The sequence below is a fragment of the Rhipicephalus sanguineus genome, chromosome 3 (genome assembly GCF_013339695.2).
Source record: "Rhipicephalus sanguineus isolate Rsan-2018 chromosome 3, BIME_Rsan_1.4, whole genome shotgun sequence".
In the NCBI taxonomy this organism is placed as follows: domain Eukaryota; kingdom Metazoa; phylum Arthropoda; class Arachnida; order Ixodida; family Ixodidae; genus Rhipicephalus; species Rhipicephalus sanguineus.
The window spans coordinates 141,803,763-141,820,582 of NC_051178.1; the positions used below are offsets into that span (position 1 = coordinate 141,803,763).

Sequence of the window (16,820 nt, forward strand, 5' to 3'; positions counted from 1 at the left end):
AAAATTCACGTCTGTTTAACCTACCTCTGCCCTTCCTATTTTGAATGAAGATATGAGATGATGTAATTGTGCCAGTTTTTACTCCAAAATGTTCGCGCCTTTACGCATTTGAATGCAAAGCGGGATAGCATGAAGTGACTCGGCACAGTTGCTTTGTCTAGTCCGTTGCCAAACTTTGCAAAAATTGTCCCTTGGGCAACTCGCCCTTCGCCACTCAAGGCTTCAAGCTCAGATGCAAGGAAAATGACACGGCTCGAAATAGGTAAACAAATGCAATCAATGTCTGTAGCAGTGAACTGCACAGCATAGTAACGTACGTAGCATTGGATAAGATTCGTTTTCCGTGCAGCTAAAACTGAACGTGAACTATACTTGTGGATTTGGCGCCGCGGTGACTCGACTGCTGGCCCGGAAAACGCGGGTTCGATCCTTGCCGCGGTAGTCGCATTCCGGTGGAGGCGAAATTCTGGAGGCCCGTGTACTGTGCGATGTCAGTGCATGTTAAAGAGCCCCAGGTGGTCGAAATTATCCATTTCCTTCCACTACGGCGCTTCTTATAGCATGAGTCCGTTTCGGGACGCTAAATCATATAAACCAACTTTTGGGAGATGCACCTGCACCTGCGCCTTTTGTGTGCAATATATATACATGAACACCCAGTGAACTGTTCAACGAGTACCGCTGCTCCAGTTTATACAGTGTACATTCACCCCAACAAGTTTGTTCAATAATAAGAAGCATTACAATTTCTGCTCCTCGCTAAGCGAAGGGTAAGATGCACGAAAAGAAGAAAATAGTAAGCGTATCCTTTATTATCTCTCATGTCAAAGCTGACGCAAAAAAATCTGGGTTAATATGAAGGCTAATATGAATTTCAACAAGTCATATATAGCATACCAATACAAACTAATAAGGCTAATAGACGAACCAATTGAGTCATCAATATTGCAGTTGAACCCTTACATACAAATATCCAGCTTGTTAAACCAAATACCCATATTTCCATTAGCCGAATAGGTGCCAGACCAAAACTTATACGAGACCTATTCGACTAATACAAGTCTTATACAGCTCACTAATACAAACTAATAGGGCTAATAGAAGGATGTATTAGACTAATACATCCATCTATTAGGCTAATAAAAATTTTATAAGACCAATACATCTAATAGAAAAACTTATTAGACTAATACACGCTTCTATTAGAATTTTTGCTAGGGTATGCCTTAAATGCACAAACTAATTCGATTTCTAATACCTTTGGTGCTCTGTCACATCTAAATGCAGTGATTAACGAAATTCCTAGAACAGGAAAAACTCGTTGACCGGGAATATACGGATATGGTGGCATCTGCATAATAGCCAATGTGGTGACGCACCTCGCCTAGCGATTGAGTATATGCGTCCCATCTGTTTTGGCGACCATCTCAGTTGTACTCGAAAAAAATTGTGCTAATTTCTTGCATTAAAAACAACCAATCGCTAGAATATTTCGGAGATAAAAAAACTTTTGGTCACGTGGGAGCCTTCCGAATTTCGCAGAATGTCGTCTCAGTGTTGTTTGTCAGAAAAATTATTCTGAGAGTGTTGTTTCTCGTTTCAATACTAAATTTGGTTTAGATACTACGCAAAAACGTTTGTGTAAGGTGTTCGAAGCTCAGTGATATCACTGCAATTTTTATGCCATATACGCCTCCAGGAATTTTGGCCAAAATGTTTCATGTTTGCATTTTCCCCCTTATAATATTGCGCTATATATGAATATCTGAGCAACGATTACTTACTCTACAGAAGCTATATTTTGCGTCAGAAATACTTTGAGACCACTGACGGTTCTAAATTTTACGAGAAAAAAATGACAAATTTGAGAAAATCGTCATTTTGGTCCACATTAAGACGCAATTTACACCACTTGGTGCTCGAATTACAAATCATCTTTCAATATAAAGCAAATAAATAGTACTTCTGATATGGAAAGTTTTATCATTACAACTTTTGTTTTAAGGAACCAAATAATTTTTGAAGTTTCACATTGACGGCAATAGGAAACTTCAACGAGGAAGCTACCTTGTTACAAAAGGGAAGCTAGCCGTCAAAAATTATTTTCTTCTTTAAAATAAAAATTCTAATGATAAAACTTGCCATATAGAAGAGCTATTTAATTGCATATAGTGACGTATAAAGATGATTTGTAATTAGAGCACCGCATGGTGTAAATTGCGTCTTAATGTGGACCAAATGATGATTTTCTCAAACTTGTCATCTTTTCTCGTAAAATTTAGAAACGTCAGTGGTCTGAAAATATTTTTAACGCAAAATATACCTTCTGTAGAGTAAGTATTCATTAATAAAATATTCTTATATAGCGTAATATCATAAAGAAAAAATTGCAAACATAGAACACTTTGGCAAAATTTTTGGAGATGTGTATGACCGAAAAATTGCAGTATTGAGCTTCGAACACCTTAGATAAACGCCTTTGTTTAATATCTAGGCCAAATTTGGTATTGAAACAAGAAACGGTACTGTAATAATAAATTTTCAGATAATCATCACTCGGACGACATTCTGCGAAATTCAACATGCTGCCACGTGACAATTTTTTTCTCTCTCTGAAATATTCTAGCAATCCATTGTTTTCAATGCAATAAATCAGCACAATTTTTTTCGATTAAAATTGAGATGGTCGCCAAAATGGCTGGGGCGTTTGGCGTGGAATGACCCATATGACAGTCCAGTCAGGATCATTAGAATCCCGACGCTTCCATAAACGCCGAGAAAATATCCCACGCTTTCATCATCTTTCACAGAAATTATACCGCCAGCTCAGCACTCTGTGCCAAGTTGCTGCTGTAGGCTTACAATATTGGCGAGCACTGGCGTAGCCAGGGGGGAGGGGCGGAATAGTTCACACTGCCCCCCCCCCCGAAATTTTTCAATTTTGTATGCGTATATATACACGCACACATACAAACGCACGCACGAACATGTATAAAGTATGGTTGAATTCCCCCTCTCCCCCCAAAAATTTCTGGCTACGCTACTGTTGGCGAGTTAGCCTAATCGATACTAAGCGAAGTAACGCAATCTGTGTACAATTTGGGAGATACCAAGAACAAAATCCAATGAATGAAACTCTCAGTTTGGATTAGAAGAAGAATAACTTTTATTGAGGGAAAGGGAAGGGAGCTAGATGGGTGGGGCCCTATTAAACTCTGCTTATGCATGCCACCAGTCTTATATACTTACGAGGAGAAAAGAAATTAATTTGCGGCATAGAGACCGGGCCATAACCGGCTGCTATTCAGGACATTGTCAAATTCCGTCTGATTGCTTAAAATGACCGCCCCATTACCGAAATTTGACCACTCTGGGGAATTTGACGTGACTCTAAACTGGGCAAACCGCTCGTACAAAGACAAGGTTCTAAAGGTAATATTTTATTTTCTTCCTGACGTTTTAAACACTCTATTGGTTACTGTCTGTTATTTAAAATTTTATTTGTGATTTATAGCAGCTGTTATGGAGACATCACCCGCCGACTCTCGCGCAACACTTGAGGTTAGTCAACGACACTGGTAGCGCGTGCATGCGCCAATGCGGTTCCGTATTGTATGTGTGGTGTTCTGCTGCAGCGTTAACTCTTCAAGCGGCGCGTTTTTCTGTAACGCGCTCAGAAAATATCAGCCATGCGGAATCTGCAGCTCGACATACTTCAACAAAAAAGCTGTCACTGGCAGGCACAAACAGACGGATTTGCTCCGACGCCGACTCCGGAAACGTTTACGTCGTCGATGGAATGCATCGTTTCTTTCGGAAGAGATCTCGAGGTACTCACGCCTTTTTTAGTTTCTGCATGCTGCACGGTACTACCAGCACTGCTAATAGCAGTGGGCATTCATGACCAACATGATGATTTGAATGAACTGATGTTTTATAGGAGACCAAGACACTGGTTGACGAGCTGGGCAATGACAGCGACGTCGTATCAAGCTTCGTTTTCTTGTCGGAGTTCCAGTCGTTATGCATCGGAAAGAAATCTGGTGATATACTGATGTACGATGTCAGTAAATGCAAGGTAAGTGACGTGGTTTCTTTTGAAAATGCTTCACTGCTTGTGACTCTTTTAAACCACCGATCTGAAAACGGCCTAAAGATGTTTCACTGGTTGGCACTGAAGTTATCGAAGAAAGAGAAACAAACAGCTTTAGTGGTGAATGTGCGGCAGTGATCGCGTGCTGTAGCCCAAACTTGGCGCATTTCTAGTGCGCCACCGTTTCACGTTCTCCTCTTGTTTACATTTGTACTTATCCTGAACGCTACAGATGTTTCAGCTCGTTAAACAAGCATCGCGGCTCACTTTAGCTTTTGAAGTATTTGACCTTGATTGTCCTCCAATTTGGCTGTCTAGGCTCAAGCTGTTGGCAGCGTTACGGGGGGCATTTTGGCCATGCAATGGAGTCCAGATTATGAGCTCGTCGTTGTTATTTCAGGTGCGTACGTTTTCGTTTGTCTGTTCCACCGTTTGCCTCCATGGTTTGCGTGTTTTGTGGAATTCCACAAGTACAACTTCAAATGCTAAATTGAAACAATGTTCGCAGGAAGTGATCACCCGTCACCGAATTAGGGAAGCTTCAAGTCAACCTTTCAGCTGGGGCACTCTTGACAGAGACCATACTCCTTGTCAAAACATTGCTTTTAGGCAGAGGCTCCCTTTGTATATCCGCTGCTGATCGCCGATATCAAACTTTGATGACGTACAGATATATAGCTGTGATGGTGGGATAATATGAAGTATTACTAGTTGTGGTTTTCGGAGGACCGATTGATGTTTATAGGTGATCTTTGGATGACCGGCTAGTGTTTGAAACATTATGATAAACGACTGCTACCTTCTATTTATGTAATTGTCAAAGCAGCATGCATTTCCTTGGTTAAAATTATGTGCACATTATGAAGTTCATGTTCAGAGTGGAAGTAAAGGGATCACAATAGGGGTCTCGACGTGACTTACTAAAATAGCACCACCCGCTATCAATGCTGTATGTTCACGTATCGCATATTATGAGTTCAACATTGGTTGTTCCTCTGATGCACTCAATACATTTAATATCTTCATATCTGCAGCACATTCTTGTTATCTAAGAGCTCACCATAGAAAGAAAAAGATTGAACTGTTATCGTAGGACATTGTTTTTAAATACAAAGTTCATAACTTGAATATGTTGAAGCTCTTTGTCACGGAATGCAGACATTTGAAAGACACCATACTCTTGCGTACAAGCTGAGGAGAACAAGGTAGCATAATGTAGGATGAAGTGCTACTACTGATTACCGTTTCTTCTATGATTAACATTGCAAAGCCCTTGTTCCTTGAACCTTAGGTGAAGACAAGGTGTTGCTTATGACAAAGGAATTTGACATGATCTCAGAAAAAGACCTCCATGCGGAAGAGTTTGGTGAATGTAAGTAATTGGCTTTTGTTTGATGTCATTCGTTAGTGTATTGCAATATGTACAGGCTGTTTCACACTTAGGGCAAATCTCGGGGCACGTTGCGAAGCGCTCCGAGTTTTCCCCTAAGTGCGAAACAGCCTGTACAATAATGCACAACTTGCAAGCCTCAATTGTTGAGCTCACTGCATTGTTTCATTGCCATGCCATGGTAGCTTAGTGTTTTATGCTTTTTGTCATGAATTAATGTGAATTGCTGATAAATGTGTCAGAGTTCCATAATTGAAAAGAAGTCAAGGTGTAGCATGATGCTTTGTACACATTGCATTGTGTCCTCATAATGTAAGAGTAATGAAATATTGGTTTGATGATCCTGGCAATAGCAAAAGTTTTCCTGGAGGGTTACTTAAAATTGCTAGTACAGTAAAAGTTTATTAATTCAGATTTACGGGACCAGAAGAAATGCCCGAATTAACCGAATGCCGAATTATCGAAAATATCAAGAAAACAATAAACAAATGTCTCTTTACATCAGTGCACTTTAGTTTTCTTGATGAATACATAAATCCTGTACTTATTTGCACAAGAGCAGCGTAAAAGCCGCAATTTTCTACATCCTGCGACTTTTTTCTCAATGTGACCATGGCACCAGACTGCCGTGTTTAATTAGCTCGAAACTTGCTCTGCACCCCTCCCTAATTACGTACCTCCACCACCATCACACACACGTGATGATAGTTCTTTCGCAGGTAAAGTGGCCGGCAAATGATCATTTATTCATCACAATGTAGCAAACAAGTTTTATGCCAGCATACCGTCCGCGGCTGAAATCTCTTCATCTTCAACAGCTTCCGCCATGTATGAGTTTTGTGACATTGCGCACGCATTTCATCAAGTTAAAACGAAGCTGCACAGTGGCGGATTCGCATGTGGACAAAACCGTGGTCACGAACTGATGAAGATAGCCATGCAGACAGCACTGCATCATTCCGGTTGTCTGTCAACGCTGTTTTTGCTCCTTTGCGTCGCTCGGTGCTCGGCGCGCTCTGGGGATCATCTGAATTAACTGGGTTGCAGCTAAATGTGGCCGAATTAATGAGAGTTTGATGCCATTAAACAATGCATATAGTGGTTGGGACCAGGGAACATGTCTGAATTTTCCGATTTTGTGAAATAATGAAGGTCGAATTAACAATCTTTTACTGTACGATGAAATGCAGCAATATTACTGGCTGTATTTGTGTGCTGTGTGTAAATGAATGTTGTATATGCCAGTGGTACTAGTCCTGACAGGTTTATTTCACAAATTGTTTTATAATTGCGGGTCTCAAACAGCAGTCATAACACATTTAATTCACAGGATGTGTCATTTGTCTTAAATGTTCTTATACAATGAAAAAAGTTCAATACAAGGTTTACAGATATCACTTTAAAAGTAATATACTAATTTCACTGGCTTACTCTGAAGAGCCCCTTTCGAGCAGTGCATTTATACCAGCACAATGGCCTTATAGACCCAACACAGCGTAATAAAGCTTTCAAAGTTACCAGAAATTGTAGGGCTTCTTCATATGTGTCACCTGCATATAATGAATATGTGAGTAGTTAGAACATCATCTGAGTAGCTTGAGCTAAATGCTTAAACTTGCTAGCTCTGCTAATGTTTCAGCTTCATGCAAACCAACAGTAGATTAATGCACATGACACTTATGAGAGTTAAACAAACAGGACCAGCATTTCAGAGTGTAAAAGCCATTAAACCTTAACAAACTGGAACATCTATGAGGTTCTACTGTGTACACACTTTCTAATTTATTTCATGCCACTTCCATAGAGACCAAACAGGTTCTTCATCTTGAAAGCTTGATATGTAATTCTTTGTTCACAACTCTAATTTTGTAGGTGTTCCCATCACTGCTGGCTGGGGCTCCAAAGAAACTCAGTTTCATGGGTCTGAAGGGAAGCAAGCTGCCAAGGTGGAGGAGAAGGTATTGTCTTGCAAACATGTCTCGCTCAGCATAAGTTTTTTTAAATTAAAGTACATTGCTAGCTGTTAAAATTAAGTCAGAACTTCCAACTTTGCTTGCTTACATATTAATTGCTAACTTTTTTTTTATTTGTGAGGTCCATGGCTGCTTGTAGATGATGATGATTGGTTGGATAGCTAATGAAATAGTAATGTACCTATGTTCTTTACGTTTTGCAATGTGCAGCCTCCTGAGCCTGCCTTCTGGTGGGACGACAAGTGTCCTCGTGTCTCATGGCGCGGTGATGGCCAGTACTTTGTCACTTCTTGCATCAACCCTACTGTAGGTACGTCAGACGAAGCCTCCCGAAATTATTTTGTTAGATTATAGTTTTGGTCCAGTTTCATCGTTTTTTTCTGTAACATTTAACAGAATCTCTTTATCTCGTATTATTCAGTAGCTTCAACTTTATGCTCAGACATATACAACACATACCAACAAGTGTGGCTTAGCGTAGTTTTTTGCTTTATAGTTGTGTGTTTGCTGGGTACAAGAGTATTGCATGTCTGCCCCTACTTGTCAATATCAGTACCACAGGCGTAACAGCAACTTTCTGCATATCCTTGCAGGAAATCGTAAGTTGAGGTTATGGAGCCGAGATGGCACACTGCAGTACACAGGCGCAGACATGAATGGCCTGGAACAAGCCCTCAGTTGGAAGTGAGTGCCTGAAGCATTACGACTGATTCCTTTTCGCTAATTCTTGGTTAGCGAGTGGTTACCACTCTTCCAAGACTTACTGTGCTTTCAAGTGAAAAATTACCAGGAGGTGAAGTTTCTTGATTTTGTACCATGGCACTATATGGGCATTTTCTTGATGCTGAACTAGCAGCAACCAAAGTTTAAGGTAGCACTGAAATTCTAAGATCATCTTAGTCTGTTCCTCAGGGGCTGACTGTCACCAAAATCAACACTATAAGGAGGCATCTCCTCAAGTCGTGGTATGTTCAGAACTGTCCCAGCAACATTGGGGACGTTGCCTACTGTGTAGGCCCATGGCCTTTGCAACATGATAAAGAGGGGGAACGAACAGCAAAATGAGAAGGGATACAATGGCTGTTTTTTCGACTGCTTCCATCACCTTCTAAAGAAGGGACCAAATCATTGGTGACATGTGAGGACTTCTTTAAACTTTAGCTGGTGCCTTGTTTAGTCTCTAGAATCTTCCATCCAGCTAGGCAGATTTCTGATGAGCTTGTTTACATATGGATACTGATGCTAATGTTATTGTAGCGTTAGTGAATAATGTTTATCTTCTGTGCAAGTTCCATTGAGTGCACTTAACTGGTAGTTGCAAAAAATACTACATGCCATGTCAGTGCTCTGCTTCTATGAGTGTGTTTTGTTCACATTAGTAATAATCAGCAGCTCACTAGCATCACCAAAAGTTAGCAGCATAATAAAATGCATTACTTGATGCCCTTTCAATTTCTTGCATAGTCCTTGCATAGGCATTGAGTTGTTTTTTTTTTCTTTGTATTAAAGCTTTACCCTTGGTTAATGTCTTGTCTTCACGCTGGATACACTAGAGGAGCAGAAAAGGGGCACTCATTGGAAATGTATCTACATTTGCAAACTAGGGAAATTTTATGACATTCTAAAATAAATACTTAGCAGAAGCAAATCATAGACTTGATTAATGTTATAGATATTTGCTTTGAGGAAGATGAATATTAAATGCATTTAAGGTTATGCACAGGCCTGTAATCTAAAAAATGTGTTAAAGAAACTAGTCACCTAAAGCGATATATGCAACTTTGCCTTGTGTGCATTGTTTGCGGTAAGGAAATCCTGGTTTCAGCCAATGCTCCGACAAAGCAACTTGTCTTCATCGACGCCCTGACAAAGATTAGTCACCTTATTGAAATGTTGGCTTCAGCTTTAGACCTTCAGTCTTCGTGGGTGGTTTCAACCCTTATTCAACCACACTCACCCTGATCTTGAAGGATCGCTTCATGTAAGGATCTCAGGTGCTCACGATTAATCCCCAGTCTCACATACCTAATGGCATGTCTCATTATCGAATCACATGGTAGTTCTGGCATGTAATATGTCAGGGTTTAATATCATTACATCTTTTTCATCACTTCAATGTCTCCATTATAGGTGGGTACCTCTGCCTTGTTTGGATATTTAGTACATGACCCATTCATCTAGTAGATATCTTTTGACGTGGACAGTGTGGTTTCATGACAACACGGGGGGTTTCCCTCACACAAGCTGTTGTCGGTGACCTTCACAACTTATGAAGGCAGCCTTTGTGAAAAGCCGTGGTGGTTTTCCTAGTTGTTGTCTTTTTTTTCCCCCTTAGGCCTTCAGGCAGTGTGATTGCTTCAAGCCAACGTCTACCGAACAAGCACATGATTGTCTTTTTTGAGAAGAATGGTTTAAATCATGGAGGTTTCCAGCTGCCTTTTAGATCTAATGAATTCAAGGTACCTTTCTATCTCTATTTTTTTTTCTTCTTTCTTATCCATGAATTGACATTAGCCTGCACTTTGTTTTCTTCAAGGTGAAGGAGGTATCCTGGAGTCCAGACTCTACCATACTGGCTGTGGTTGGGTCAATGTTTCCGTCCAATGAATCGTCACTGCCTCCCAAAGAACTAGGTAAATGCACTTTCTAGTATTCCATTAAAAAAATAAAAACAATGTGAGCATTTTTTGCATGTTTTAAATATTTTTATGTTTAAATTTTTTTCATTATTTTCGAGGCATGCAAATATAGCCAATGCCAAATCCTAGAGATTTGGTACTATCCGAGTCTGTCTGCTTTTGTGTGCACATTTTGTTGTAATACAGTCTCCGGTTAAGGCGCATTGTAGTAGAGAGAAAGAGAGAGAACAAATTTATTTAAAACAAAGCCCAGTCTGGGTCCACTAAGAGCAAGGCCTAGCCGTCAGACAGGCCTTGAAGTGTGGAGGTGTTCGATCAGTGCTTTCGTGATGTCTGCTGAGGAGTCCACCAGCCACTCCTCCTGGGTTCCAGGTCTTTGTGTAGTAGGTGCATGTCCAAGGCTGCTGCACATGGCTGCATGGCCACCTGGACAATCCCCCAGGATGTCGGCATTGTTGAAGTTGTTTAATATGCAGTCGTACTCAATATTAATTGGAACACAGTGCCCATGGACGAACTGGCTCCAAGGCTACACAGTGACACTGGCAAATGTTAAATTGGTTTACAGAATGCCAGTATTCAGTGTTCAGTTCACTGATTTTTCATATGTCGGCAACGCTGTGCAGTATTGGCACCGCATGACTACGTTTCGATGTAGTAATCTGGGAATTGATCCATTAGTATGCAGTACCCAGTATTTAGCAAACCGTATGACTGTTTGTTATGATAACAGATGTAAGAATAATCTAATTTGGGTCAATGGCAACTCCCAGTTGCTGTTGTGGTTATTGCACAGTGCTAATGTAATACACTCGTTATTTTATTATTCATATTGTAACAGCTGTGACTAACAGCATACTTGAAATTGGTGGTGGCATTACCTCTTTGGTCCTTTCATTAGGGATGTGCGAATATTCGAAATTTCGAATATTTTTCGAATAGTGTTTGCTATTCGATTCGATTCGCACTGGAATTTTACCATTCGAACTATTCGAACTTCCCAAAAACAAATACAGTCAACGTCCGTTTGAAAGTGACCCCTTCAGATTTTCAATATGCTTCACCTCATTACACTCTCGTATTGCGGTAAAGCTGCCTTTCAAGCTCCGTTACGGTCGAACTTTGCCAAGACAGTCAACGTCCGATTGGAAGTCGTTCCTAGATTTTTAATATGCTTCACCTCATCACAACCCGGTATTGCGGCAAAGCTGCCTTTCAAGTTCCGGTACGGTCGAACTTGGCCAAGACACAACGTCCGATTAAAAGTGGTCCTTAGATTTTTAATATGCTTCACCTCATGACACCCTGGTATTGCGGCAAAGCTGCCTTTCAAGATCCGCTACGGTCGCAAATGTATTAACTCAAGAAAACGCTGGTTCCAACATGGAGATGAAAGATGTGGCGGAGGTGGGGGCTCAATTAATGCTGTTTTGGACCTGAAATTTGGGCAGGAAGTCCGAAAAATCGGAAGCCGAAGCTTTTTAGCATCCAAAATTTCAGATGTTCTTATATATAGACGTCTACGAGGCAGATTTGGAACTCCGGACTTGAAGGGAGCACACCCTTGTCCGCCACATCAGTTGGGCTTCCACAGAAGTTGGAAGAGGAGGAGAGGCTGAGGAAATGGCATCTTTGCCTATCAGATGTAAAGTGTTGTCGGCAACACTTTGGTTGCACCAAATCATGTACATAAATACAATTCAGCCTCTACATAGCCTCATTCTTGATAAGACAACTATGAAACGCCACCCCGCCAGCGCTTCATCAACCTAGCGAAAAGAAACACTTTCATGTTGCTATCTCGTAAGAATATGCTTAGGAATCTTCCCTAACTTTTTTTTTCTGCAATTTCGCTTTCAAACTATTCGAAAAATATTCTAGAAATATTCAAGAAATATTCAAGAAATATTCGAAAAATATTCGATTTGATTCGCACTCACAGTTCAATATTCGAATTCGCTTCGCACCCGAAATTTTGCTCTTCGCACAGCTCTACCTTTCATTGAAAGGCATATTTTTTGGGGGGCTACTTGACCACTGTGGCTTTATATAACGTCCTTTGTACGATTGTTTTCTGTCCAGTGCTGTTGTACAGCATGAAGAACTATCATTGGTATCTGAAGCAGACATTGCAGCTCAGCACGGGTGAACTCGGGAAACTTGCTGATCTTCACTGGGATGAGGGCAACATGCTTAGTCTGCATGTGCTGTCTCTTGACGGGCAGTACTGGCATTACACATGGTCTTGGGCTGTGCACAGGAGCCACTGTGGGACACAGGAGAGCACTGCCAACGTGACTGTCATCGATGGAGGTAACAAGATATAACTCTGTGACCTTTATGCTGCCTAGACGCTTAGTAGCTATTGTGTGTTCTGCTGCTCACCAGAAGGCCATGGTTTCAGTTATCAGCCATGTCAGCCATACAGAAGTAAGGCAGAATGCCAAGGCAATGATGTAATTAGGCTAGGTGCACACCACTGCGGTTGCACTTAATATGGAGTCCTCTGCTGTGGCTTCCCTGACGAGCCACTGAGCGGGAACAGTTTCTTAAAACCTATTCTTTACATTGACCTTTTTCCTTTTTGACAAGCGAGTCTTTCATGCTGACTGGTATGCTAACACAATCGTGGTATGCACAATTAGGGATAAGTTAGACATGCTAACAGTTAGGATCATTGTGAAATGGCCATTGCTGTTGTTTTAGTGCATTCTGGTTTGCCGTGGAACCAAGTGTGTGAGTAAATGTTTGTGTGCACCCTCATTCTGTTCTTCAGTTTTCTTAAATTCTTTCACTACATCTTACATATGCAAATAATACAGCATATACATGGATATAGTTCGCCTCACCTCTGTTTGCTGTTTATGCAGATACTGTTCTGGCAACTCTCTTCAAGGTGGCTGTTGTACCCCCACCAATGTGTAGCTTCAGAGTCAAGACAGCTGCATCTGTCAATGACGTGGCATTTGGAATTGGGCAGCATGAGAATGATTTTGCCATTGTACTTCAGGACGAAAACAGCCTCGTGTTCGTGCTCAGCTGTCCAGGTGTGGATGTTAATCTTTCCCACTTTCCTTACTGTCTGTTCATTTACTTTACCAGTTAGGTCTTCTTCAAACTGAACCTCTGGTAAGGTGTAGGACATGCAAACTGGGAAAAAGACTAGCCACCACTCATCTTTAGCGTGTCTGGTATTCTGGTAAATGTAAGGGAATTTGCGTAATACCATACTACTGGATGCTTGCAGTAGTAACAGCTGGTCACGCCTTGTCTAACTACTGTTACTGGCATGTTTTCTGCTGTTCAACATGTGTTCATGCAAAAGAAGATTTTAAGCTTAATGTGTTCAAGACTACGACACTGCTGCAAATTTACACCAGCAGTGAAGTAGCATAGCAGTGAAGTTAGTAATGTAATGGCTGCATTTGACGAGTTAGGCTTTGCACCTCCAGGTGGTGCTACTACTTCCGTCAATAACATTTGCATCCAGTAATTTGCAAATGCAAATAAGTTTGCAAACTAAAACTCTCTAACTCTGTGTGTGTATCAGGATGTGCGTACAAACATGTGCAAATGGGCAGTTTTTTTTTTTTACTTAAAAACATTCATAGTTCTCTGTTCACTGCAGTGCTTCTTAAAGCACGGAATGCACATAAATGAAATTTAATCAAAGATGATGAATCCACTCGTTGACAGTGGGGTGCAGAAAATACTTCCCGGTAAGACAAGCACATTTATAGCTCACCTGAATAGGATACTAGATGATTGACAGAGTAGATAAAAAATTCAGCAGCCTCTTTTCTTGTTTTTGTGCACATTTGCCCAGAGAGCAATTAATAGGGATTGTACAGAAGAATTGTGCAGTCAGTCATGGCAGTTTGTTTTGCAGGAGATTTTGTGAAGCCACCCAGCAGCAGCTGCACACTGCAGCTTGAAGGTGCAGGTGGAGAAAAATGGCTTTGGGGTTACATCGAGTATACCTGAATGCTATGGGCCATACAGGTCAGTACTACCTTACTGCCTCAGAAATCGCTGCCGTTACGTGTTGCGAGTTAAAATTTTTAACCCTTATTATGATAAGCAACAGTAATTATCAACCACATAGAATTGGGACCACAGCCCATTCTGCAAGCCTCTTGTTTCCTGTGTCAGCTGGACCTATTCTTTGTCTGCAGATTTTTTTATATCATTGCTTTATTCAATTTTCCCTCAACTGTCTTTTCGTTTTTAGATGCGAAGCAGCTTTTGCTCGGGGCTGTGTCCGTCTTTGGTGGTGGCGTCCGTGCTCCACCGCGCATGCGCCTACTCTCTCTCCCACTCTCCTCCTTTACGCAGATGTTCGGTCGCCTTTTCTCCTCTCCTCCCCCGCGCTGCAGCCGCTGCGCAGCCTCTCCTCTCACGTGCCACAGCCAAATACAGCCTGTAACCAACTCTCTCCTCTCCCTCCCCCATTTCATGTGCATATAAACGCGTGCGCTTGATCGGCTTCCATCATTCTTTCTTCACTCCCGGTCAGATGAGTTGTAACGTCAACGTCGGCGCCACTTGTTCACTCGGCGCTAACGGAAAGCAACGCACAAACACAACGTAATGATAACACAAACACTAAATACAAACCTCACACACTAACAAAAATGCCCAGTGAACGTAACGGAAACTTGGTGTGCACCCCCAATGCTGCTTCGCATCCCCTCATGGTTCCCTTGAGTGGGAGATGGCGTAATTTTTTTACACTTATGTAGTTACCCATAAATGCTACCAATTATTTGTTCTAGCTATTACAAGACGTCCTTGGCTCCACTCCTTGATCTTACTGTAGTTGAACTTATAATGTGAGCTTTTTATCTCCTATGTAATGCTCCTTAAGTTAATTTCCTTTCAGGTTTCCTTAGTAGTCAACGCAGAAATTTGGGCTAGTTAGTGGGTGCAGAAGCGGCCGTCCGGTTTATGTGTCTTCTTCTTCTGTGTTTGTTCCGTTGCACATGCTAAGATCCGCAAGTTTCCTTACTAGTTCCCAGAATCTTAAGTCGAATTTCATGCCGAAGAAATATTTTGGCAACGATTGCTCTCCTTTCTTTTTCCGAACATATAAAGGGGGGAGTGCACAATTCTGGTTCACTAAGGTGCACCAATAAATTGTAATGCATTTCTTTTTCCCACGTTATATCACTGTATATCCATTTTGTGTTATTCTCAAATTGGGTTGCATGTAATACAAGCAGTCAACCTCTTCTTATTATGCCTCATTTCTTAATATTTAACCACTGAATGTTTTCGCATCAGTGAATATTCTTTTGATCACTTGCACAAAGACACTGACCAACCACCCCACTGCAAATTACAAACAGGTGTAAATGGGGAGATCCAAGGATTCAAGATTATGTGACATTAAAAGGGCTAAAGTGTGATGCTTTCATGCTTTTATTGCACCTGAGCACAAACTGAATGGTGTGTTGTATATTTACAGAATAAAACATGACGGAATTCAAATACCTGAGCATGATATGAGCCTGCACCACTGGACATGGGCCTCCAAAGATTATCTGTTGTGTGTGTGTACCAGCGAGGAATCCCATCAGCTGCTGCGAGTGGACATCAAACATGGACAAGAAACGCATCTCATTGCAAAGTAAGTTATCAGTAGGGGTGTGCGAATATTCGAACTTTTGAATATTTTTCTAATAGTGTTTGCTATTCGATTCGATTTGCACTGGAATTTTACTATTCAAAGTATTCGAACTTTCGGAAAATAAATATAACGACTTATATAATAACAGAAAATAAATATAATAAAGAAAAATTGGCATGCAGTGTGCTTGGTCTTGCGTTTTTAGGGCGCCGACGTGCGAAACTGCTAGCCGCTTCCACCGATGCTCTAAGCGGTCGCTGCGTGATGAGCTTGGCTGGGGTCCACTGCTGATGCATAAAATGCCCATCCACAACTTCGAGAGCCAGCGGGCGACGCAATGTTCTTGCCCGCAAAGTTCGGATTCGTCTCGTACATCAGTGCCACGAGCAGAGTTAGGTCTAGCCAGGACTTCGAGCAGTAAGCTCGGTCCCAATGTGCGTGGCTGCGATTACCGATGTTTCAAAGTACATCATGTTCGATCGCGAGTACGAAGAGTCGTCCCGCGGTGGTCTTTGTCACGAGGTCTGAAGTGCTGATAAGCAGAACCTCTAACCACGGGTCGGCCCAAGGCGCGCGTCTGCGATATTCGCAACGAGCGCAGCGCACTATCATAATCTGATGATTGAGCTTCCGCTTGCAGCTGCCAAACTAAAGTGTAACTATATTCTGAATGGTCGTCGACCCATGAACACAGAACGAGTGTGAACGCACCACTAAGTAGCACGATTTTCGACTGCTTTGACCTTGCGACGTGCAAGCAGCAGACGACACTCTCCAAGAGTGAGGATTGGACCAACGGCGATTTGTGCTAAAGCAACATGTTAGACGCAGCCAATCGGAGGCCTAGAAACGAACTTCAAACATTTGCTTTTTCTACGCTTGTTTCTGAATAAAAGACCTAGCTGAAGTGGGAAATTTGAGGACAAAGAAATGCTCTTTCCAACGAGCCCAGAATGGCGGCGCCTCGTTGCGCCGTTGCAGAGCTATAATATTTTGAAAACGCAGTTTTTTTTTTTTGCAATTTCCGCAATAACTTTCGTCACCTCGGCAGGCGCAACAAATTTTTCACCACGCATCTGCGTAGTTTTCAGTGAAG

General features: G+C 41.6%; 1 protein-coding gene across 1 annotated transcript in view; it reads left to right on the plus strand.

Moving 5' to 3' along the window:
* Window positions 1-3,806: 3,806 nt before the first annotated feature.
* Window positions 3,807-16,820, plus strand: part of LOC119385910 (elongator complex protein 1-like) — a 37,614-nt gene continuing 24,600 nt past the window's right edge. The window contains exons 1-13 of the mRNA XM_049414155.1: window positions 3,807-3,830; window positions 3,941-4,078; window positions 4,412-4,493; window positions 5,385-5,465; window positions 7,356-7,441; window positions 7,667-7,766; window positions 8,050-8,140; window positions 9,792-9,915; window positions 9,993-10,089; window positions 12,178-12,408; window positions 12,966-13,142; window positions 13,985-14,069; window positions 15,563-15,724. Of these exons, the coding sequence (XP_049270112.1) occupies window positions 4,055-4,078; window positions 4,412-4,493; window positions 5,385-5,465; window positions 7,356-7,441; window positions 7,667-7,766; window positions 8,050-8,140; window positions 9,792-9,915; window positions 9,993-10,089; window positions 12,178-12,408; window positions 12,966-13,142; window positions 13,985-14,069; window positions 15,563-15,724 (1,340 nt within the window). The 5' untranslated portion in view covers window positions 3,807-3,830; window positions 3,941-4,054. The remainder of the gene's footprint in view (window positions 3,831-3,940; window positions 4,079-4,411; window positions 4,494-5,384; window positions 5,466-7,355; window positions 7,442-7,666; window positions 7,767-8,049; window positions 8,141-9,791; window positions 9,916-9,992; window positions 10,090-12,177; window positions 12,409-12,965; window positions 13,143-13,984; window positions 14,070-15,562; window positions 15,725-16,820) is intronic.